The sequence below is a fragment of the Excalfactoria chinensis genome, chromosome 1 (genome assembly GCF_039878825.1).
Source record: "Excalfactoria chinensis isolate bCotChi1 chromosome 1, bCotChi1.hap2, whole genome shotgun sequence".
Lineage (NCBI taxonomy): Eukaryota > Metazoa > Chordata > Aves > Galliformes > Phasianidae > Excalfactoria > Excalfactoria chinensis.
This window is the reverse complement of record NC_092825.1, coordinates 130,021,332-130,047,293: the sequence shown is the minus strand read 5'-3', so window position 1 is coordinate 130,047,293 and position 25,962 is coordinate 130,021,332. Positions and strand designations below refer to the sequence as shown.

The 25,962-nt window shown below is 45.2% G+C and overlaps 1 protein-coding gene across 1 annotated transcript; it reads right to left on the bottom strand.

Annotated features, from left to right (window-relative positions):
• Positions 1–335: 335 nt before the first annotated feature.
• Positions 336–25,497, bottom strand: GRTP1 (growth hormone regulated TBC protein 1). The gene is made up of 8 exons (XM_072345559.1): positions 25,325–25,497; positions 24,303–24,454; positions 18,805–18,963; positions 14,241–14,365; positions 13,070–13,166; positions 1,656–1,828; positions 1,363–1,548; positions 336–816 (listed from the first exon to the last, which is right to left on the bottom strand). The coding sequence occupies exons 1-8, from the start codon at positions 25,360–25,362 to the stop codon at positions 727–729; spliced, it is 1,020 nt and encodes a 339-aa protein (XP_072201660.1). The 5' UTR covers positions 25,363–25,497; the 3' UTR covers positions 336–726.
• Between the last annotated feature and the right edge of the window lie 465 nt (positions 25,498–25,962).

Here is a 25,962-nt window from a genome sequence, read left to right as displayed (position 1 = left end):
TCTGCCAGGAGGTGGAAGGATGCTTGGACTTGCATCTACATACGGCTTTGGAGCTGGCTGCTGCTGTGTCGTTAAGGAGGAAGTCTGTTCACAGCTGGCTGGGCAAGTGCCTCCTTCCCAAGAGCACGGGTATGTGAGGATACAGCATCTGCAGCGTAACCCTAGAATAAAGCAGCAGCATGGACCAAAGGACAGTGTCTTCTTACAGCCTTCCCTACACAAGGTGAGAAAGAAATGGTACTTCCACATCTGAGTCTTGTTCGATGCTGTGCTCTTGCAGCTTTTGAGCCAGAAAACCTTAAATGAGCGTAAAAAACACCAGGAAAAAACAAACTCTGACAAATTAAATTAGATTTATTTTGTACAAATGGTAAGAGGTGTCAGAGTTAATACAATATGAGGGATATGTAATTCTATACACCTGTTCTGACATTACAAAACACCCTGAATAGACAAGGAGAGCGACTTCAAGAGGAGTGTCCTTACACTGATCATATTCTACTCTGAAAACACTTGAATTCTTACAAAATAAGGACAGAGCCACCAGCTGCAGTAGTTCCAGTTATCAAGTCTGACATACAGTACAAAGCATCAAAAACACTTACTTGGAAGGCAGGAAAAAAATTGGTCAAGTGTCAGTTTAACTCATGGAAAGCTTACAGAGTGCTTCTAGTCAGTGCAAAAAGAGGAATGTGTCCGTTCCTGGAGTCGGAGTTCCTGTGGTCGCTATCCCTGAGCAAGCACCTTCTCTCTGCACGTCTCTCGGAGCTTGTCGATTGTTGCCATGGACAGACTGCCGGGTTCTGTGAATATTTTCTGGGGGCAAAAATGAGACAGTCCTGTTAAAATGGAGCCTTTAGCCAACGTGCCAACAGAAAAAGAAGCCCTTCAGGGACAGGTGTTTGCATCGGCCTCTGAGCTTCTATTCTCACACTGGTTAACATTTAACAAACCTCTTATTCTAGACTCTTTATGGAAGGGAAAACCCTTCAATCATCTTCCTTTCGAATAAAACTACACCTGTGATTTACCTTTCCCCTCAGTTCTCCAGTTAAAAGACTCATAAAGCACTCATGGTTAAATTCAGCTTCCTTGTCTATAAGCTAAAGTGAAACCTACCATAGACATGCCAGAGCTGTGCACGGAGCTCTGAGAGGGGCACCAAACTTCTGGGGGCAAAAAGCCACCTCCTGCTTTGTGCTCTATGCGTTGCAATAACAGCAATGGCACAGCTCAGCGAGTGGGTGCTGACAGACCTGCTCCTGTTGTCCCTACATTTCAATCTTCTGGGGTAAGCTCTGAACCTTTCTAAGTCAAAGTCAGTCCTGTCCACTCCTAAACTGAGGGTTGTGGAGAATTTACCTGCATGAAGGTGTGACACTCCGTTACAAAGGTTCCTTTGGTGATCTGCTTAAACTTGTCACAAATGTCAGGGAAATTCGTGGCTTCCAAAATGAAAGCTTGATGTTGCTTAATTAACGTTAAGGCCACGCGGAAAATGATCTTTGAGCCTTCGTAGAACAAGCAATCCCATATTCGGAGCACAGTCTGCAGGAGAAGAAAGAATTCAGCTCGTAGGAAACTACTGCTAACGTGCTACAAAGGAAACGATAAGCACGAATGTACATTGAGAAGAAAGGAATGCCAGTCATCACCTCCACTGGAAGGATGTCAATGAACAAGCAGATGAACCAGCGTGACACCACAAGGGTCCACATGACTCCGTGTCTTTCCATCAGCTCGGCCACAGCTGGAACTTTCATCTTCACCAGCTCTCCCAGGACTTCCTGGTCGGTTTTCAGGCCCAGCATTGCAGGACTGTAATAATCTTGGAGAGAGGAAGCCATTGTTTAGTAGGCAGTAGAAACTCTTTTCCACAGAACTGAAGAGAATGCCCACATAGAGCTGAACATACAAAGGCACGCTGAGCCCACATGTTCCAAGTCCCAGTAACTTAAACCACACAGTGAAGATACGCCTGCATTGTGGTCATACAGCCCCTCTCTTAGCCAAGGATGATCCCTGTAATGAAACAACATTCGTGCCTACCAACTCGTCTCCTACTCAGTTTATCAGAGCTCAGGTGGCCCAGCAGAGGACACGAGTCACGTGGATGCCCAAAGAACCCACATGCTGAGGTGCCCACCAACACACTGAAGCTTGAGCGGGTGGCTTCTACCACACAAAGCAAACCTGGAAGGTGCCCTCGTGCTGTGCCGTCTGCCTCACTATGAGCTGGGAGAACTAAGAGGTACTGTGCTATCCCAACTGCAGAACATCCGCTGCCGTTCTCATGGCACTAAGCAGTGTCACACTCAACTCTCAGGAACTGGAACTCCACTGTCTGTCTGTGGCTCTTACTTTCTTTGTTCTCGCTGAGGAACGATGAGCAAAATCCCTTCACAAGCAGGAGCAACTGCCATGGGATACACTGCTTTACCCGCCTGTCTCTGACACGCTCCACAGCCAAAGCAACAAGGAAGTACACAGAAAACAAACAGAGCTACACCCTGAGCTCTAAGCCAACATCACAACTCTCCCCACACACGTTATGTGCATTTGTGAGATGAAGCACAGGAAGAGTAACGTTAACTCATGAAGCAAACTTTGCTCAAAACACTGCTTTCATGCAAGAAAACCAACTTGAGGCAAAAGAACAAGCCTGCTCTTTGCTCCCCTCCTTGCTCCTCTCATACTTCCACAACCATTAATTTTGGTGTTCCTGTGACACGAGAGCAACAAACTTCTTCCCATCGTCACCAGTGAGTGTCCTTGGGAGGAACAAGGACCCCGTGCCATCACCTGATACTCTCAGATCAACAGCAGCCGCTATTTTTAATTAGTGCAGCAGAGCAAATGCCAGCAGCTCAAAGAGAACGCAACCGGACACTGTGCTGCGCTCCAGGAGCTGCCCAGCAAAAAGCTCACAGCCAGAGACTGTGCATCCGCTGCTCCATGAATGAGCAGAGCTACGAGCAGCTGAGAAGCCTCAGCATAAACTCCAGCTGCGTACAGGTTTGTTAGACAAGAGGCCAGGCAGCTGGGCTGCACACAGCTCTGCTGGGGTACTGCTGCCAGATTGCAGCAGGGAAAAGTCATGTGCAAGGGGCTGCATCCAAGATAGCTTTATATGTATGTACTTACTGTGTGTTAATTAGAGCTACCAGGGATATTATATCATTCTCTATATCATGATATATGTATTCGTGCCTCCAAAATGTCCCCCATCGCTAACGCCACTCTGTGTGCCTCCTTGTCCTGATCTTCTGCTCTGCCCAGTCTCTCCCAGGCTGAGTTGTCCTTGTTTATAAACAAGCCAACACAAACCTACCCCTACACAGAGCCCTTCTGCACAAGGATGCTGTGCAGCAAATGATTTCCACTCACCTGCCATCCCAATAGCCCAATATTATATATAGTCCAATAGCGTTATATCCTTCCGCGTTGTGCCATGAGCAATCTGAAATGCCTCAGTCTGCATTACCCAGAGCCAATTAGCATATTCATTACTATCCCCTCTATGGCAAACACTGCGCAACTTGTGACCTGGAACGGACCTAAGCCAGCATCTGCTCCCAATCTGCCACTCACTAATGAAAAATAAATAAGTACCGAGCAGGCATAGGCCAGCATTGTACCTATTGATCTGGGCTGCTTTGCGGGAGCATCCTCAGACGAGAGGTTATCTCCTGAGAAAACACAGTGTCAGCTTCCTCTTATTTCTACCTTGACAAATGGAAGCGATTTAGGCAATCGCACGCTACGTTACTTTTCATGTTCCAGAAGGCAACAAATGAAATACCGTACTAGAAATTATTCTTCTAATTTCTTATTCATTACTAAATTCCACAAACTCATCTGGATGAAAACCAACTTTCCCAATATGAATCACAGAATATCCTGAGTTGGAAGGGATCCTTAAGGATCATCAAGTCAGGGGGGAGACCTCAAAGACCATCTAGTTCAGGCTCTCCATTTCCAAGCTCTTTAGCAAGCCACCCGTAGGCTTCCCCTTGCTTTCCCCACATCATCACCCGCTCCGTTCCTGGGGCAGCCCACAGCGAGTGGCACCTCTCCACATCCCACCCCACATACGGCTGCCTGCCAGCATCCCCCAGCAGTAATGAGATTTGCAGGAAGTAAGGATTTGTGAGGACTGCACGTCCTTGTGAGGTGTTACAGCTAGATTAAGCGGTTCCAAAAATAAAAGTTTAAGAAGCAGTGCTCTCCTAGCCTTGAATTACCTCCCCGAGTCAGAGCTGAAGAAGTTATAAAAGAATCCTTCGAGTCTGTCGTGCATATGTCAGGTTAAATATAAACACTCCTTCTGCAAGAAGCAGCCTAGGAATTATTCTTAGTATTGCAGAAATACCTAAGGTACGACCTGAGCCCTGCTGCATGCCTTCCAGCATTTCTAACCATCATTTCAAGAGCCTACATAACCCAGCCCGGGACAAACAGAGCGATTTGTGCTTATAAGAGTATTTAAGAGGGAAAAGATTCTCCCCTTCCATTTTAGAAGTTCTTCGCAACGTGACCTCTGCAGTACAATAATCAGTCTGCCCACTGATCCCACCAGCAGGTAAAGGAGCTGAAGAGCTGCAGCATGCTGTGCAGCCACCACACCTACCGGTCTAAAGCTGCACTCCTTCCTTTGTAAAGTTTTCTTTCTCAAAACCAAAACTGGTTCATTTTTACACCGTTCTGCAGCGCTCCAACGTGGCCCGTTGCTGCAAGAGCAATGGGTTTGTAGCCAGACTTTCTTCAAGGCCCGTGCAGAAAAGCAGAGCAGGCTTTGGGCAAGAACAGGCTGCCAACTGCAACCGGCTAGCTTTAGGAAGAGCGTTGACTTCTACACTTCCAGTCACAACAGAAACAAACTCTTACTGCACGCTTTTGAGGTAAAAGACAAAACAAAACCTTTCCAGCATTCTTTCACTGTTTGTTCCCCATGGGCGGCTCTCAGCCTGCTCTGGCCAGAAAGGCAGGGCAGTGCTCTGCTCTTCTGTTACCACCATGGGATAGTTCAAAAAGGTGAGACAGGTCTTGTAGGAATCTGTTTGGTGAGTCTTTGAGTAAAAAAAAGCTGAACAAGACACGTTTGGGAGGAAATCAGAAAATCACAACAGGAAAAGGAGGAAAACCACGAGTACTGCCAACTCTTTTTGCACTATCAGGTCGAAATGACCCCCTGCAGATGTCCTGGCCACAGCGATATCCTGCAGATACGTGCTTCCATGGCAAGCTGAATTCTTACACTTAACGTTGTTTTAAAAACAAGATTCCCACCCTTCAAGGGATGACGAGTAAAACCCCCAAACAGGCTCAAACCATCATTTTTAATTCATTGGGTCAAAGCGAACAAGAACTTCTGTCCTGGAGTTCTGAATGCAGCAGCAGCAGCCATCCCACACACCACTGAACAGTAGCTCCAAAATAAACACAGATACAAGCAAGCCCAATTCATTTTGGATGGCTGCTACCTTAAAATAGGGAGAATACAGGCACTGTATAGATGTTTACTGGCTGTGATACCGGGATTATGCAACAATTTTAGTCTATGCTGCTTTGAGATATTATTTAACACCTTTTCAGCAAGCACAAACAGGCAGTGTTTTATTTTCCCTGCATAATCCCATTTGTCCATGTTCTTCTCTTGCCTCTGATCCCACATTTGGGAAACGGATGCTGGGGGACAGAGAGAGCCTTTTGGTTTCTTATTTGCTTTTCAGGCAGCACAACGGGATTCTGAGCAGATGTGGCAGCTACCGTTTGGAAACAAAAGAGTGATGCTCTTAAAAATAAAGACCAGAGAAAGAAAAGCAAAGGTGACATTGTTCCTGACTTCGCAGTGGACAAAGATGAAATACGAAGGAGCAAAGACTCTGTGTGCAATCTCTTGGACACAGAGAAACAAAGCGAAACTGGCAGCACGTTAGAAAGCACAAACACAGTTCAGCCATTCCAGTAATGAGGAATGAAGCAGGCTGGGTTTGGTTTTAATAGTAACTCACTGTTATATGTTTGATGCAGCTGTGCATCATTAGAAACAGATCTAGATTAAAGACACAGCTACCAAAGCACTCATGCACAGACTGCACATAACAGAACAAAGTGCTGTTGGTCAGTTTTCCTCTCTGACACAGGGTTTGGGTTTTGGGTGGTCCTGCACGGAGCCAGGATCTGAACTCCATGATCCTTGTGGGTCCCTTCCAACTCAGGCTGTTCTGTAGTTATGGTTCTATGAAGTCTCCTCCATTGGAGAGGATCTCATGACCTAACAGAGCAGATCACCACAAGTGCTTGCTGTGCCTATGGAAGAAGCAAACACAGCTGCATGGCGAGTCTTACAGGATTGGCGAGCACTGCTGAACAAGGATTCTGGATTTCTGGCTAATTCCTATATGGGATTAGGAAGAGGAACTACTTTATCAGTTCACTGCACTGATGAGATTATTCTTAACCTCTCAGCATAAAACACACACTTGTATTATCTCACATTTAAAAATAACCACACGAAGTTACATTTTCTTCATCTCCTTACAACAATGCTAAGAGTCACAGTGGGAGCTCCCTAATAAATCACATAAAAGACTTGGGCACATAGATGCAGGAGGCTTAACCAATAAGCTAAGCAGACACACATGGCTCTGGCCTGGTATTTGGAGAGAAAAACAAATCCAACCCTTCAGCTTCAAGAGAAAGGGAACAAAGCCCACAGTCCTCTTAACTTCAAGCCTGAAGAAGGTAACAAGATAATTAATTTTAGCCATCGCAGAATCACAGAACGGCCCGGGTTGGAAGGGACCACAAGGATCATGAATCTCCAAGCCCCCAGACACAGGCAGAGCCACCAACCTCCCCATTAATACTAGACCAGGCTACCCAGGGCCCCATCCAACCCGGCCTTGAACACCTCCAGGGACGGGGCATCCACAACCTCTCTGGGCAGCCTGTACCAGCACCTCACCACTCTCATAGTAAAGAACATCCCTCTGACATCCAACCTAAATCTCTTCTCCTTCAGCTTAAAACCATTTCCCGTTGTCCTGCTATTATTCACCCTTTCAAAGAGTTGACTCCCCTCCTGTTTGTAGGCTCCCTATAGGTACTGAAATGCTACAATGAAGTCACCCTGCAGCCACTACTGGGCATTGCTCACGATCTCCTTCATACCATTCCTTTACTTCCAAAGCACATACCCCTCCACAAACACATCCTTTATGTAGATGCATCATACTATGTTTTCAAATAATTTCAATGCTTGCTGTAGCTGATCAATTTAAAAACAAAACACAAGCATTCCAATATCATAAGTTACAAATAAATCCACAATAAGCAGGTTTTAGCTCAGGAAAAGCCCAAGTAGTCTTTGGATATATTCACTACTGGAGGAGAGAGTATGTCACTTCACTCCATGTATGACATTAACCCAACCAACATTAGAAGCCTGCATCTTTGGTTTAATGTTCACATTTAATGCAGAAAGCTGACTTGACGGCACATGAAAGAAAAGGTTATCAGCTCTACTTACTTTTAAGTCTTAAAAGAAGCATTAGCTACAACCGCTTGGATGTGGTGCTCAGGGCCATGATTTAGCAGAGGGATGTTAGAGTTAGGGTAGTATTGGTTAGGTTGTGGTTGGACTTGATGACCTTTAAGGTCTTTTCCAACCTGAGCAATTCTATGATTCTGCGATTCTATGACTTAAGCCCCGCTGCCAGAGTGCTAATACAGCCATGCTGAGGAATACAATGTTCTTTAGCATTTCTAAATATGCTGGGTTCTTTTGTTGTGCGCAGCCAAAGGTTCGCATGCTCCCACACTAAAGCAAGACTGAGAACACGAATACTTTATCACACACAAGACAAAACTGCAGTACTCCTACCCAGCTACCTAAAGCACACATACTGAACAATGAGCTTGCCCTTTTACTGATGAGTCTTGCAATTTGCAAGGGGTGTTTCTAGGAAATATTATTATTATTCCGTAGTATAAATACACTTATCATTTGAATGAAGAACAGCCCCAGTTCCTCACTTCCTGCTGTTTCCCACCTCCCAAGTCACCTAGCAGTTCAGATTTGTAAGTAATAAGCATTTCAGGCTTATCAAGGTTTCTAAATATACGCACACGATGACCCCAACATTCCGCTTTCGGCTTATCAGGACACGGCATGCTTAACTTCTAGATAAATACAACTGACCTCTAATGTTCAGAGATGAATCCTTTCATTGTGCAGCTGACTAACAGCAGAGTATGTCCAAGTCTCGTATTTTCAAACTCATGACTACTCAGCCTCTCTCCCTGGGGCAGATGTGATGTTGCACCTCAGAGCTGCACACGACTATCGCTTCATGCATGACCAGAGGAACGCTGCACGGGTGTGTGAGGATTTTGGCAGCATGCAACCCTGCAGCTGGGTGCTACCAATAGAGCACGATGAGGAAACAGCCCGGAAGCAAGGCTATAAAAAGGGTTTGTTATCAAAAACAACTCTGCAAATATGATGTCATGTACATTACAGACAGTCTTGCAAGCTCTCCACACCAAAGGCACATGCTTGCAGTGCTCAAGCACTCTCAGTGAAAGGACATGTTTTTCATTATGTGACAGTCTCCTGCTAAGCTGCAAATTCAGCTCAGCGTTACACACTCAGGTCCCACGGTGCCTTTTACCTGCACAGCTGACTAAAATTCTCCATGTGGAACCAAGTTCTGCTTCCCCTTGGAGAAGCAGGTCTTCAAAGACATGGCTGCCTTGCCAGCTCTGCGTTATGATGTTCCACAGCAATCCCTCTGGGCATTCATCCAGTCATCAGAAGGAAATAAATGCACGTTTACTTGCAACTAAAAGATAAATAAGCAGTCTACACAGAAGTACTTCATAGGTAGTAAAGCATTCTGTATTCCTCAAGCAGCTCCTTCCTTAAAACCTGAAGTCTGTCTGACAGGACTTCAAAAGAATGTCATAACATTGATCAGAAGAAAGATATGAGGATATGCAAAAGCTGCATGAGTAATTATGTTCTGTTACTCAGTTGAAATATTCTCATCTCTTGCATTACGCAACAATACCTGCAAGCCTATGGCTGATACAACTGTGAACCAGAAATGTGTCAGTTATCTCTTATCCAAACACACAGATGTTTGCCTTAACCAGAAGTGGCTAAGCTGCACACCAGAACAGTATCTTGCATTGCACCTTTTGTCCTTGCAGATAATGCCCGTTAGTGAGTCTGCCAGTCTGGTGACCATGTCAGCATTCAAAACTCCATTCTTACTTGAAGTTAGTTATAAACAATCGGGCAGCAAACCAGTTAAACAAACCAACTAACCACTTTTAAAAGCACCAGGCTGAAGGAAGGTTGCTAGACTGACCCCTGAGGAGTACTTGTAGGCTAAACCTAAATGAAGCCCTATGAGGAGAGGCTAAGGAAGCTGGGGCTGTTCAGTCTGAGGAAGAGAAGGCTGAGGGGAGACCTTATTGCCGTCTTCCAGTACCTGAAAGGTTCTTACAGTGAGAGTGGGGCAGGTCTCTTCTCACTAGTGACATGTGACAGGACAAGGGGAAATGGCCTCAAGTTGCGCCAGGGCAAGTTTAGGTTGGATATTAGGAAGAACTTCTTTACAGAAAGGGTGGTTAGGTACTGGAATGGGCTCCCCAAGGAGGTGGTTGAATCGCCATCCCTGGATGTGTTTAAGAGCCGCTTGGATGTGGCACTCAGGGATATGATTTAGCAGAGGGTTGTTAGAATTAGGGTACTGGTTAGGCTGTGGTTGGACTTGATGATCTTCAAGGTCTTTTCCAACCTGAGTAATTCTATGATTCTATGGTTCTATGAAGCACTTTATTAACAGTGATGAGGAAAAAGAAAGAGATGGTGTTAATGCTACTGAGCTGAGAGATGTTTTTGTGCTCTGACATGAGACATGTTCTAGGTATATTAACTTCTGCTATCTATATATGATATATGTATAGCGGAGTGTATAACTGCCACATTTTTCCCCTGTTAATTTCCCACCTTATTCACAGATGCATAAAAACACGACTACTACACTCCTTAAATTACATTCCAGGGTACCACATTACTTCCTACCATCTGCTCTCTAAAGTAATCCAGCCTCCCCAGTATTTCTCCAACGGAACAAAGAAGTGTGTCAACAAGCAGAGCTATACTGAACACAAGTTGCAGACACGTGCATTCTCAGTTTGAACTGAATCCCTACTGGTTCCTCTGGGCCACACTGTCTGCTCCAGCATCTTCTGACTGAACCTGGGAATAAAGAGATCTCGGAAACACCTAAAACTTCAGTTAAACAATTCAATTCTCCCATGCTATGGGGTGGAGATATATTCCTAATCCCTCCAAAGGCCTCGCTGAGAAGCTGGCAGACACAACAGACTGTGGGACTGCCTTCAGCACAAGAATGAATCTCTCTAGCTTCACTCAGCCGTACTGAGCAGTGCTGCATCCAGCCAATGTGTGGCACACACCCAGCTCCAGTCCTGCTCAACTTTTGCAGGGTCAGAAGGTTTTTGAGGGCTGTAATAGGGCAATTCAGCCAGAAAGCCTCTACTTAAATTGCACCATTGCCAAGCTGTCCCCTTCTGCCAGGGCAGAGGAGCTGCACTTCCATCACACTCTATAGCACATGCCTCCTTCATCCTAAAGCAGGGAGGTGAGCCCTGGTTTCAGGAACATGATCTGTTGCTGGTTGGCTTCACCTGCTGGCCAAAAACCCTGCCAGTAACCAGGTACCAGTGTGGAAGTTGAGTGCAATTAAATGTGTGTGGGCAGGGGCAAGGAAGCATTTGTTATAACACTGCAGAGGGCAGAAAAGGGATTTCCAAATTGTCCTAAATATCCATGGATTTAATCAGCAGTGACAGGACACAATCAGAAACGAGGACATAACCTGGAGGTATATCTACTGCAGTGAAAGAGGAAAGCACAGGCTGTAATGAAAACTGACCAAGAGAAGAGCAATGAAACTAAAGGAAAAGATCGTCTCATCAACCTGTTGGTATCCAACAAAACTGATTCTTCCCTCTGAAAATCTGGATAATGTACAGTATTTCTCTTCGTCCCCAGCAAGTAATTATATGGCTTTAAACTGAAATGCACTGTAACCAGCACTACTAACACAAGGGATGTACTCAGCTGAGAAAGTTTCTTCATGGACACAGTCTGTCTGTCTCTCTCTCTCAGACACACATGCATAATATTGATTGAAATCACGCAGTTGTCTTACCCACCATGCTATGAACATTATCAGATAACTTGGGCTCATGCTGAGTCAGCCAAGCTGGAAGAAGCACCTCAAGCTCTCTCAAAGCTGGCTGTGGAGAAAAGAGAGCCTGCCCAGCATAACCATTCTGAGCACATACACCTTTCCTCACTTACAGTTGAGAGCCTCTGCACTGGATGTCTGGAGAAGAGGCTCGGGGTGACCTTATTGCTGTCTACAACTACCTGAAGGGAGGCTGTGGTGAGGGTGAAATCAACCACTTCCCCCATGTAACTAGCAATAGGACTAAAGGGAATAGCCTCAAGTTGTGCCAGAGGAGGGCCGCATCAACCCCCAGTGACGTCAATGGCATTTGGGCAGTGACAGGCCACATGGCCGAGGGCAGCTTTCAGTCTCCTACCTGTTTGCACAGCTTACAGTTCTCAAGGCTGAGCCAAAACACGACGGTTGCTTTCTTTAGGCTATTTTTATAGCTTGAAAGTAAACTTCGGGGCCGTAAGTCTCAAATATTTGCAAACTGATTCACTGAAGTCAAAGTGCTCCTCGCCTGTCTCTAATCCAGCAGTTTGCAAACGAAGTCCAACCATTCTGCCTACATTTAAAGAAAAACTCAATTTGTATATGATGCATTCAGTGTTTTACACTTACAGATGGTAAAAAGATCTCTCGCAGCAATCCCAGCTCCTTCAGCCACTCCCCATAAGGCCTGTGCTCCAGACCCCTCGCCTCTGCCTCTCACCATCATTTAGCTGACACCGTCATACTGCACTCAGCCTCCAACCACCTGGGAAAAACATCTGTTCAAAAGCAAAACTGGACCAACAGCGAATTTCAAAGCTTCCTTATAGAAAAACAAGTTTCTCAACACGGCTTTACATTGAGGGTGTAGCTGCAGACATTCCCATGTGATGCTCGTGGGAATTTCTGACAAAGCCATTCTTCCTCTAGAACTAAATTCCTAGAAAGTACGTTCCCAAATATACTTTATAAGAGTATAGCACATAGCTGCGCCTGATGTCAGCTTATGGTTCTAAGCTAGTCTATGCACGTGGTGAGATTCAGCTTATATACAAGGCAAAATTCAGCAGGTAAGCTCCTACTGCAAAGCCAGGCATCCAGGCAAAATAACATAGGGAGCTGCTGAGCAGACATAAATGCCATCTGTACCTTACGGTGTGCTGTATTGCCCTCAAGGCTCTACTGACCAGCCTGGCTAGATCCTGTAATTGGTTATAAGAGCTGTGATAAGAAAGTCACATACACACACAGACGGGGTGACATTTGTTTGCCTTGCTGCGCAATACTACTGCACAGACAGTGCCCAAGGCACGCCTGCTCAGAGGTCCCCAGCCTAGCAGAAACCCACACCACCTTGCAGCTACTTCTGAAGAAAGGTCACACTGCCTCCTGCCAAGTCCCTGCGTCAGGCTTAGCACTCAAGCTGTGTGCATCACCCATCTTCGTGCTCTGCAATCACTGCTTCATCTGAGCCTCATCTCATATTCCTGCTACCAGAAGTGCCAAATCCCAGACACCATCCAAGCCCTGTTCCCCAGCATCACAGTGGCATAGGAAGACAACTACCAAACAGGTATATGCAGGGAGTGAAAAATAACAAAACCAAGGTGAAAATCTGACTGCGGAGCAGACAAGTTTGGCCTGTATGTTGTCTTTGCCTTGTTTCCACGTCCCTAAAATGTCTAAGTCCACATAAGCCAATTAAACATCTAAAACCTTGAAAAATTAACTAAAATGCCAAGATCAAACAAAAGCCAGGCTTTGGTATACAAAGATAACTGTGTAAGCCCTTAGCATACCAGGCAATATTCTTCCAATAAGGGCATCTAGCAACCAAAAGGACTCCTCTTCATTCTTTGTAATAAGAATCAGGTATCCAGCTATGAAATTCATGCCCTGAAAGAAAGAGAATAATCTTAAGATGCAGGCATTTACCTTAAGAGTTTCTAGGTCATTTCTCTTGATTAAGGGCTAACTTACTTCCATTCTACACAGTTGGAACATTAGGTGAAGTCTAGTAATAAAGGGCACTGGATGAACAGTAGTTTATTGTCTTTCTGTTTCTCAGCTTTAAGTTGTCTCAAGTATGTCTGTTCTACCACAAACAAGACAATACTTATAACAATACAGAAAGCAAACTAGCATGACAATTTACGTATAATGTCCCTGAGGTGCAAGCTCCCCTGGAAGTTTCCCTAGGTACAGAAAATTACATTATCTTTAAATATTTACAGGCTATGAAAGCCAGCACTGGTTACATTGCCTTCTTCAGTTTCACCCCTTTATTCAGCTTTCTCCCCGCTCTCTTGTCTTCCAAGCTCAACTTGTGCAGTATTGTTGGTGGCCACAGGCAGCAGCGCTGTCACGGCTCTGAGGAGGACAACAGCCACCAAAGAAGCAAGAAGCTTTTATGGAAATCAAGATCTCCTTTCTCAATCCAAATGTCCCACCACAGAAGGTCTTGTAGCACTTCCAGAACGTGGAAATATTAAGACACTGCACCTTTCCCAATGGCTCGTTTTCAAGCTTTGAGTCACTACAGCCTGGGCAGACCTTGCACGGCCTTACACAGTGCTTGGCCTCCTAGTCACGACATCAACTATTTGTTTCTAGGCTGATAGCTTAGTAGTTGCATCCATCTATGGTGACAAGAGACTGCCTGGCATTTAACACTGCACACAAAGAAAGCTTCTCTTAAGTGTAAATTCACAGGGCTCTGAACTTCACTGTTTGTACTAGGGGAGGCAGTGCTATGCATGCCCCTGTCCCAGCAAATCCACCAGCACTATGAAAATGCCCCCCCCAAAGAGTCTTCAAAGGGAAAAAACTCTGCAAAATACTACTTATTTATGACAAGCCTCGGAAAGCAGGAAGAGAACAGAAGACTTTATAAGTGAACTTCAACCAAATTTTCTTCCCACTTGCCACCTATACTAGGAGGAGGCACCACAAAAATTCGTGATCACATACCTGACAATATCCTACTGCCTTATTGTGATGTCCATATGCCACCAACACATTGTAGAGCGTATGCTGCAAGCAGGGATCAGCCGTTCTACGGAACTTCACATTATCTGGAAATGTTCTGTTCATGTCTAGACAGAAGGGGAAAAATAGACCAAAAGTAAAGAGTTATTCCTTCCTTTGCCTTCCAGATTCTACAGATTTCCTGAAGTACAATCAAACCCTCATTAAACCACAGTTTTGGTGGATGAATTTTAACAAGGAGCAGCTTTACCCCTATTTTGGCTAAAAGGCCATCTGCATTTGTAGATGATCTATTCCTAGAAAGACTAATCTCATTAGGGTACAGAAATCAATTCCAGGCAGATCTATAGGAATTCTGCAGAATGGATTCTCTCATGGTCTGACTGCAAAGGCTACATGAGAGCAAAGCACTCGGGCCAACAGAAAACGATTTTCATCTAATTTATCAAGCCAAATAGCACGAAATGAGCTGCACCTCTAGCAAAGCATATTCCATAACAAACCAATCAGTTGACTTATCACCCAGGGGGCTTCCACCAAGTATTCCCAAACTATTAAAAAAAATAAAAAATGAATAAAAGACCTATTCCTGCAATTGATTATTTTCACTTGAAATCAGGGTTTCTTTGTGGTTTGGTTTTAATTGGGGTTTATGATCTTTTTTCCCCCCCTACGATGTGACCATTAGACAATTTGTTCCTTCCTTTGTGCAGGATAACTGAGAAGGAGACTACGCACGTCCCACCTGCTTAGCTCAGTGCTGAACTGAGCACTGTGCAATTACTGCCATTTCAAAACACCCATTTCTTCCAGATCAAACATGAATCTTTACAAAGGACTGGAAAAAAAAAGGAGTGCAGGTTTGAACCAGTCGCCCCAACACTCAATAGTGTTTGGAAAAAAACGGGCAGAGTTAAGTTTTAGCCAGCTTCACCCTACAGAGTGGTGAGCAAAGGTTACTTGCTCTACTGAGTGAGCACATCTGATCTGTAGAAGCACAAGTTGAGGGGAAAAACCCTATTTAAAAGCAGCATTACTTTGAAGATTTCCAAAACCCGAGACATTAATAAAATAACAGTTCTGTTGGTTATATTTAACAACAACACAAAAGTGAGATACAGTAAAGCAAAACAAAGAAGCTCAGTGAGAGCATTGTTGCACAGATATTTGTGTTTATGAGTTATCAGATCTTATCAGCTATTTCTGCAGAAAGGACAAAGTCTATCACAGCTTTGACACGAACTGGAGCTATAAGCAACTAAAAGGTGGGAGTCCCCCAAAATCATTCTTAGTCTCATGGAATTCAAAAGCATTAAGAAGTCATCACACCAGTCACCTTTATTCCCTTCTGAAGTCAATAAATCATTTACAGAAATGGGAGGGTTGGAAAATATTTCACCTTTCATGTGACTTGCAAGAAAAGCACAAGGAAAAAGATCATTTTAAAAGGACTTGATCAGCAGCCAGGCAGTTATAGGATAACTATGTTTGTTTGGTTTCCTCTTGGTAGGAAGAGAAGCATTGTATCTGCATAATCAGAATAATTTGTTGTTTATTCGAGTATATGCTGGACTTAACGGAAAAGATGAAAGCTGACGTTTCAGCTCTTCCCAACAGCTGTGCAGAGCAAGGGTGAAGAAGGAATAGGAAAAGTCCAAACAGAGGCCGACCAAACTGAAGTCATCTTCAATTTCACAACCTTGGGAAGAGTCTGTAGAGAATCGGTTCCTATTTGCTTCCAGAGCATGTTTGGTTTTGGTTGTTTTTTTTTTTTGTAAATAGAGCACAAATTGCACAAACTCCATTCCCTCTCATCTCCAAAAGAACTGGAGGAGCAGCAAGGAAGGCTGCAGGTAAGCTACTCTGAGAAAGTATCACTACACACTTTTTCCCTACGGCTCTTCCTTCAGCTATTTTGGCAGACAGACAAGGTGAGGAAGCCATCTGGACGTGACCTGTTAAGATTCTCTCACACAGAGAACCCAAGGAGCTGATGCTGTTGCCTCCTAAATGCCCTGAACTCAGTGAGTGTTCCCAAACCTCACTAACAGGTTCACTCCTTTCAGAGAAACTTATTTGTGGGTTGAGAGTAGAACATCCACTGTCTCCAGTGAAAAGCCAACAGCAATTGCTTGCATCACTTTTCTGAACCTGTTACAAGTGATCCCACAAGCACCATCTGACCCACACAGCCAGGCCCTCACACCAGAGGTCACGAGGCATCATACAGGCTGAGGGGACTGTGAGTTTCTTGCCATTATAGCTCATGACATGCAGGAGTACAACTGTGCCTGTTAGCTGTGTGGGTACATGAGAAGAGCACACTATAGACTTACCTGCAATTCAATGGCCTGGTCTAAGGGTCACTCACTGCAAGCAAGCCACATTAACTTACAGCCAGACCTCTTTGGAACCAGCACATAGCCTTTGCATCAGGACAGCCACATTCTATCATACCAACATCACTTGTCCTACAAGATTTACTATAATAGGGCATGAACAACAAAGCTCAGTAGAAATGCATTCCCTTCTAAATATGTACAAACTTTGAGCTATGAAAACTTCCATCAGAACTTAGAGACAGGCACTGTTCAAGCTCTTAAGTTTAAGACTTCTTCTCTCTCCTGTACTTCTCTTAAAAAATAGAAAATATTCCAACAGCAAGTGTCATAAAGCAAAAGCAGCAACAAAGCTCATCAATTAGGAATCAGCAAGTTGAAAAGGGAAAACAGTCAAAGTTTAAGATTAGTTGCTATTAGTAGTCAGATTTTTCTTCAAAACGAGACCAGAGCTCTGCACCCATGCTGTACTGGGGGCCCAGGCCTGGACACAGTACCCCAGGTGAGGCTTTACAAGGGCAGAGCAGGAGACAATCACCTCCCTCTCCCTGACGCCCACCCTTCTTTTAACGTAGCCCAGGACACCATTGGCTTTCTGGGCTACAAGAGCACACTGCTGGCTCATGTCTAGCTTTTCACCTATCACAACTCCAAAGTCTCTGTCAGCAGGACTGCTCTCTAAGAGTTTGTCTCCCAGTCTGCATTCATACCTAGAAGCACTTCAACCCAAATGCAACACCCTGCACTTGGCCTTATTGAACCTCATTAGGTTCTTGCGAGCCTGCTTTTCAAGCTTGCCCAGGTCTCTCTGGCAACTTAATTATATCCCACTGAAGACATTTCCAGACTGCAAGTAAATTCCAAATGCAAATGAAAATTGTTTGGAGCTTCTGGGCACATAAAAGAAACAAGAAATGTTGGCTTTTACACATTTCACAACTATTTTAAGGCAATTCTATGACTGGCCTTGCCCTCCCAGTTCTCCTCCTGACATAAGAGGAAAACACGGTTGCTTTTCCCTTGTTTTTAAACCACAGCATTGAGCTGGCCTATTACTTTATAGCTAGACTCCAAGACTGCCTGAAATAGACTAAGGGAAACTGCCAAGCATGAGAAGTGAATGGCAACACAACTCCACATCTTTATTTAGTTTTCTCTTACAGAAAAAAACACTCTGATGGGAAACCAACGTAGGTAAAATGTACTGAATGTCATACAACAGTTCACATTGAAACAGACCCCAACTAAAGCCCACAGTAATAAAATTCGCACAGTCAAGAAGATTACAAGAAGGTAAACATAATATTTCCATTCACTTTTAATACTTCTCTCCTTTAGTCCTCATACATTCACACTGCTATTTCAGTTAGAAAGGAAAATTATCACTCTGAAGTACCAAGTTCTTTCCCCCCCCCCCTTCAAATAAAGCCCTCCAACCCATCTTTCCTATATCCCATTCCCTCATTTGAGCAACAGCCAGGCAGCTAAAAGATAACTGAGAAAACAAATTGCTTCATCTCTCTCTTGCAGCAAATACACTTGACTGAACACATTTTGCTCCTTCTCCTGGCCCTTAGCAAGGCTGGCTATAGAAACTCAATGTTGTAGTTTCCTCTGTATTCACAAAATTAAGAGTTGTGCTATTTCTGTCTCTGAGCAGGATGTGAACCAGAAGATTTCTGGCTACTCCTTGCATTTGCAGGAAAATAAAAGATTATGTTCCAAAATGCCTTACTAAGGTGTGTAGTGCTGCTGTGGAGAGGGAATTTGGCATAAAACAAGAGGAATTTCAATGGTTACCTAACTCCAGATAAAAATCAGTAAAGCCCCAACTTTAACTGCCTGGCCTTTTCAATATGGAAAATGACAACAGCAACTGCTTCTACCATTGTCATATCGCCATCACTGCTTGCTGCTCTTCCAGGTCCTCTGGGGGAGGAAGTAATAGACACAAAGACAGACCTTGCAGTAACTCATCATTCACCTAATACCTCCTAGTTTGTTCCTGCCCAAATAATTTCTAATCTTCCTTACTGTTTTTGACCACATGATAATCCTGGAAAGAACTGTACTGTTAAAGAGCTTATGGCTAATCTAATTTACATGTTAGTTCACCACTACTACTAAAACCAAGACATACTTGATCTCTTACGTTTGAAGGGCACAGGACAGCAGATAGACCAAGATTCTGTTATCAAGACAATTACCTGTTTTGATTGCTTCAACCAGCTTGTCGTTTTTCTCTCCTTCGAGCAGTCTCTGGTAGTATCCAGGGTTTTGCTCCATGTTGGTTTGAGCCCCACTCACGATCATCCAGATCAATGCACGGTGTTCATTGGGAATGCCTTTCCTGATATATCTCTTCACTGCAAAACAAAATAGTGGGGTTTTTTTTTAGTTTATTTTTAAAATATTTCCATTCACACTTTTCTTTCAGAATAAGTAAAAGAACGTTTAAAAGTCAAAGGAAAACTCTTGACTAAAGATTATCATGGTTTCAAACCCATGCTACCATTTAGGATAAACATTTTCTTCTCAGCTACACAGTACGTTTTAGACTCACTCCTAAGTTCTTGCCACTCACTCCCCATGCTGATCTTCAGTTCCTGCCCTCGATCTCCCATAAGGATTTTGAATCTTTCCCAGCTTTCTGGATAGAGCTATAAACAGCGATCTTTGTCCTTTTTCATTCAGGGAAGCACCACCTTGATCTCTCCATAACATCCTCCAACACTCTACCACTGTTTGCTTGGTTATGCTCTAGCACAAACGGTTATGTTAACATAATGCTGGGATTTCAGCTTAGCACCTAAGTGCTGAAACCATAGCAAAGATGCATGTGAAATAGGACGCTACTGTCTAAACTCATTTAGAAGTGATAAAAATGTGAGCGAGCAGCAGATTTTTCTTCCCAGAATAACTGGGGAAGTCTTTTTCAAATCTAAAATAGCTGTTATTGCCTGCATTGTACCATTCTTCAGTGTTTGTTTTTTAATTTATGAAGATGATTCAGTATGAATGAGGAGGGTGAAAGATTGTAGGAAGAAGCATCAGGCTTATTAACAGCCAAAGCAGCTTCCTCCTGGGAGTGGAATGAAAGACATTAACACAGAGTCAATGTTGGTCATTAATTCATAATCCTAAACCCTGATGATCCAAAAAGATAGCCAAGCATTTGAGGTCCTCTAGCTTTTACCAGGGAGAAGAAGCTGACAAAGGCAACAGATATTTCTTACTAAAAGAATGGGGTTTGAATAAGAATGAGGAATCCTTTGTTATTCCACACAATAGCATCACCTAGCCTCCTCATATCCAGTCACACAGATCTGTAACTCAAGATAAATGGTATCTGAATTAAAGGCAACTGGCCTTAAAAACAGCAGAGTTAAAGAGTTTACAGGAACTCAGCCAGTGACTTTCTATACACATTCACCTTATTTTAGCCCTCTATCCTTCAGGAGTCCAAGCTGCTTTCTCAGTGTCAATGGAGAGATCCGTGCATCTCTAACAGGCAATCCACCCACCTAAAATCTGGTACCTTTGGATCCTGCCCTTCACACTTGCAATAAACACTCAGCCTTCAAGGTGCAGTTTTTGTTTAGTGTTCCCATGAGCGTTTATAGCTCTCCTGTTCCAGCTGTAAAGTAACTAACTACAGCCTTCTACAGACAGACTGGAAATAATTCTTAAGTTTCCATGTTTAATAATCCCCACTTCACCTTTTTATTTACAACATTTTGATCTCGATGCTCAATAATTCCCAGGCCCAGCAAATGCATGAATGCATCTGAGGAACCCCAGTCCAGACGAGCCTGCAAATGCTCCTAAGAATCCCACTGACTGAGCAAATTACTGAGTTATCATACTGTAACACATAAATTTAGATGGTACTTTTTCTGTAACAACTATCAATTCTGAAAGGAGAGCCAGAATCCACATCCGGCAACATGACATGTTAAATTCAGAGATGTGGGGATGAGCCTTTGACCTTGGCACAAGGGGAAAGCAGCCCTGCAGCATCGCATACACTCATTATCCCTCAGTGTCATCATCCACATGACATTAGGTGGCCAGAGGCTCATATCAGCCCAGGCAACTGCCTATCCCAGCTTCCCCACTTCATGAAGAATGGAAAAGCCCACCAGGAAAATGATAATTCTTGACCTTTTTATCATAAAATAAGGTTGGATTTACCTTTTATTTATTTATTTTTCCTTCCCCTTTACACTGCTTCACTCTGCACCATAGACAGACTGAGCCTGCAAATGCTCTAAGCGTAGCTGATGAGTACATTACTGGGCTATCTTACTGTAAGACAAATTCAGATGGTATCTTTTTCTGGAACAGCTATCCATTCTAGAAGCAGAGTTAGCATCCACCTCCAACAGCACTGCATATTAATTCATAGAAGTGGAGATGAGTCTTTGACCTTGGCGCAAGGAGAAAACACAGCAGGATGCTTTCCAGAAAGGCCCCAGGAGAAAATAAAATAACAAGATGGCTTCACAGATAAATCTTCTGGTCCTGAGGGGGAAAGTGGCAAATCAAGTTATGCAGGAAAACACCAGCTAAAAACAAAAATTAAACTGCTGATAACATTAGAAGAGCGTAAAAAGCATCTGTATGTTACAGTTACGATTAAATTCTGAGGAAAAAGTTGCTGTAAAACATACAAACAGACTTCCTGAGATGCTCCTTCCTTCCTCCAAGCCCTGCACAAGAACAGAAATGTTCCCATTACAATCCCTACTTCACTTCTTGCTATGCTTTACCAACCTCCAAGACCAGAAAGGCACCTTTTGCCACTGGTCAGTTTTGACTAATGCACTCATAAGAGAGCACATCCAATTCTCTTGTACAGCATACTTTTGGTCAAAGTTAAGCTCCTTTGGGTAATTATGTCTGATGGTTTTGTTGCCTTGTGGTCCCTGAAAGATAGTAGTGAAATAGATGGAAGCAAAAATTAAGTGGACCTCAGCAATTAAGGAGACTGAAATAAGAGGCAAGGGACCAAATACCACCTAGAAACGTGCACATGCATAGAAGTCACTGTAGATGATAAGGGCAGAAACTGAAACAAAACACCACCAAACAATATGAAGGAAGAGACTGGAGAATGAGCAAAGGGAGCTATCAGCCAAAATAGCCATGACCCGCCCTGCCAGAAGGCTGTGATCCAGAACAACAGGATACACTCCTTAATTATCCTCATTAAAATGTAGTCTAATTACTTTTCTTTACGGCAGAACAGAATCACATACATACATACCACACAGGGCATGAGAAGCACGTGAACGCACCACATTTCCAAACTGGAAAATTAGCACAAGTCATCACTTCTTCCTGTTCACCCGAATCACCCTGTTCAGAGGAATTCCAAACTTCTCTGAATGTAAAGAGAAATGGGTGTGGAGCCACAGAGTTGCCTCACTCATGGCTAGCCATAGCAGGATGCCTTTTAATACAGCCCCAGGAAAACTCCAAGTGAGGATATGGGCTTGCTGATACATCTACAGGGTTTGTGGGGAAGGAGGGAAAAAGCACTCCTCAGTTATCTGCAGTATTGTGTCCAGGCATGGGAACCCCAGTGCAGAAAGGACATTGAACTCTTGGAGTGTGTCCAGAGGAGGGCCACTAAGATGATCAGAGGGCCAGAGCACCTCTCCTATGAGGAAAGGTTGAGGAAACTGGGACTGTTAGGGAAGGCTCAGGGGAGACCTCACTATGGCCTTACAGTACTTGAAGGGAGCGTATAAACAGGAGAGGGAAAGGCTGTTTACAAGGGTGTGTAGTGATAGGACAAGGGGGAATGGTTTTAAACTGAGACAGGGAAGGTTTAAGTTAGATGTTAGGAGGAGGTTTTTCCACACAGAGGGTGGTGATGCACTGGAACAGGTTGCCCAAGGAGGTTGTGGATCCATGGAGGCATTCAAGGCTGGGCTGTATGTGGCTCTGGGCAGCCTGGTCTGCTGGTTGGTAACCCTGCACATAGCAGGGGGGTTGAAACCAGATGATCATTGTGGTCCCTTTCAATCCAGGCCATTCCATGATTCTATGATTCCCACTTACGGCTGACTTCTGCAGCAAGGAAGGTGATCGGAATCAGCTCCTGAGCAAAGCCTCAGAGCAAGGACCCTCGTTCTGGAGGAGTGAAACTCAGCAAGAGCACAGAGACCTCCTGCTCTCTGGGTTCCCTCAGGGTCATCCTGCGGGGTAGGGCACACACCAAAGCCACTACTTACACAATTCTCTGTGCATCTGCCACAGACCTTAATACTGGTATCAGAGGGGAAGTATTTAAATCAGTAATGGTACAGGTTAATCTGCTGCTCTCCTCCCCCAAGGTATCAGCTGAAGATAACGAGGGAGGTTTATTATAACAACTTTAAAATTTACACTCAGACCGTATTTCCCCAACACCGTTTGTTCCAGTTATTCTCCTTAAAGTTACATGAGAACGCACAGTTGACAAACTGAAGTACCTTTTGCTAAAATTAATAATGTCAAAGATGAAACACCAGCACAAAGGGACTTGCTACCATCAAGGCTGTCTGCGTCCTCTCAGGGGATTTAGTACATCCCATTTCTCACACACTGCTGCAGACCTTTTGAAAATACAATACAGTGGCCTGTTACTGAAGATTGACACAACATCGATGATTATTAATGGTTATTACATTAATGGTTATGAGTGGTGTCATGGCAGCATGACTACTGCCATTGAAGCCTAATGGACAAGCTAAGAGAATTAGTCAAAGGTTCAACTCTGAAACAATGCCAAAGGCATTCACACTGCTGTGTCACACGAGTGTGACAAGGCTGGAACAGGCTACGTGAGAGAAAAGAGCCGTGACCAACTCACAGATATTACCAAAGGTTGCACCTCTCACAGTTCACACATTTTAAGAAAATAAACAATTTTTCCACAGTCTTCACTAACTCAGAATATTGCAAAGTTGCCATTATATTAAAATTTAACACTCTAAGCAAGAAAAATAAGAGACTAGTAGTTACTTTCAGGTAACTGGGCTTGGAACAGCCTGCACAAGGCAGTGGGCACAGCCCCGAGCTGCTGGAGTTCAAGGAGCATTTGGACAGCACTCTCAGACACAGGGTTTGAATGTTAGGTGGCTCTGTGTGGAACCAGAAGCTGGATTCGATGATCCTTGTGGGTCTCTTCCTACTTGGGAAATTCTATGACTCAGGGATTTAGCAACTATAGCTTAAACCTTCGTTTCCTGGTGATCCTCAGCCTCAAAACTGACATCGCTCCATACACGGGTGAATGTCGTTCTACAAAAGGAAGAATCTGAAAACTTCAGCAACCTAAGAGCTGTCAGAGCTGTCAGCAACTGCTCTCCTGGCAGAGCCCTCACACCTTCACCCAGGGGGCTTGCAGACTCTGCAGCACCGCACATCTATTCAAAGAACGCCATGCAACAAACAGCTGAACGCCAGCATCTGGAAGTCCCCGTGGCTGTAATCTCTGGGTTACAGATGTAATAAGATATTATCATGTATGCCAAAGAAGGATTACTCCTTTGTAAGCTTTAAATCATACCAACTATCTCCCCAACAGCAGCGTCTTCGCTCATGTATCATTACTGTTTATAATAAGAAAACAGTATTCATCATTCAAAAGCCCAATCCAATGCAATTTACACAGGTTCCAGCATAACGCGCTAGTACCTACAAGTAACCACACCTTTTAAACTCTTCTGTATGCTGTTTTTCCCCTTCAGGAGCTTGGACCATTTTATGGCTCTTCTGGTGAGCACCACGAGGTATCTGGAAAAGAACGCTTCGTAGGATGCATAATCAAAGTCGTCTGGCCTCTCAAACCCATACGGATCAACCCTGCAAAACAAAGCATTCTTGTACAACCGTTCCTACATACCTACAGTTAGGAAGAATACAAACAAAAAGCAATAACGCTTCAGATGGCTTCCAGCTGCTATTTCCAAAAGCAGCCCAAAAAAAAAATCTCTCCTCCCAACAAAACCCTGCTGTATGCACACTGTAAAACACCTTTGAGACATGATGTGGAATCCATATAAGCGAACTGAAACACACACCGCTCGCTCAGTCAGTTTTACAGACTTCACTGCTTTTAAGAGTTTTCAGAGCAAACGATCTGCTCAGTGCAAAACTGACCCAGATGACTGCACAGAACCCTATCTCGGGCACTAATGGAGCTTCAGAGCCACCCCAACCAGGCTGGGTTTCGGCCGGATGCACCTTGGAAAGGCGGGCTGGTGGCACCTTCCATCCCGCGCCGCTTCACACCTGCAGTGCTCACAGAACGACGGGGTTTGTCCCCGCGGTGACACCGGCACAGCCTTAAATACACGCGAGCACACCGGTGTGCAGCAGAGCGGAACGCTGCACCGGCAGCCCTCAGACCTTCCTCGGGTGACAGGGGAAGCCCAGAAAAGGGGACGGCCGCGGGACCCCCCCCGTCCCGCCCGCACCTGCCCCGGGTGCCGCCCCGCCTCACACCTGCGCCGCGGGCGGAGATGGCTGCGGGCGAGGAGGCCGTGCCGCTCTCGCTGACCGTGGCCGCGTTGCCAACGGGGAAAGGGCTATTTTAAGTCCGATAAAGTCCCCGCCAGGAGCCGGGCGCCGCCGCTCCGGCTCTCGGCTCGCCTCCTCCTTCAGATCGGCAGAAAGTTGTCCAAACGGCGTTCCCCACGGGCCGCCCAGCCCCGCCGAGTCCCCCCACCCTACCTGTACGCCCACTCCCGGCCGTCCTCCAGCCCGGCCATCGGCCGTCCGCGCTCGGCCCCCTCCGGCCGGGAGCCGCCGGCGGGCTCTCCTCAGGCCGAGCAGCGCCGCCTCCGCCGCCCCATTCGGAGCTCCGGCCGCCGAGCTCAACTCCCCGACGCGCTCCGCCGGCTGAGGGGCGGGGGCGGCCGCCGGGTTCCGCCTCCCGTGTGCCAGGGGCCGGGCCGGGCAGGGCAGCTCCGCGCCCGGGGCGGCCTCAACCGCCTCCACTCGGGCGGGTGTCGTGCCCCAGCCGCCTCCTCTCTGCGCCGGAGCGGCTGGGCTCTTCGAGAGACCCCCCCCCCATCCCCACCCCGGGGCGAGCGAGGCGGAGACACGGCGGCTCCCGTCCAGAGGGTCGGCTGCGGCCCTCCGCCATTTCAGGGTGCGCAGCCCCTGCGCTGAGCCCGCCCTTGGCACGGGAATCCTGGCCCCGTGTGCTTAACTTTATATATAGTTCTGACTTGACTGTCGTATCTGAAGTATGGATGTATATATACGGTTGCACCTGAGTATCAAATCAGGTGTCTGGTTCTGGAGCCTGGAGAGAAGATCTCAAAATGAGTCCCACTCCTCAGGAGTGTACATGTACCCAGATTTCA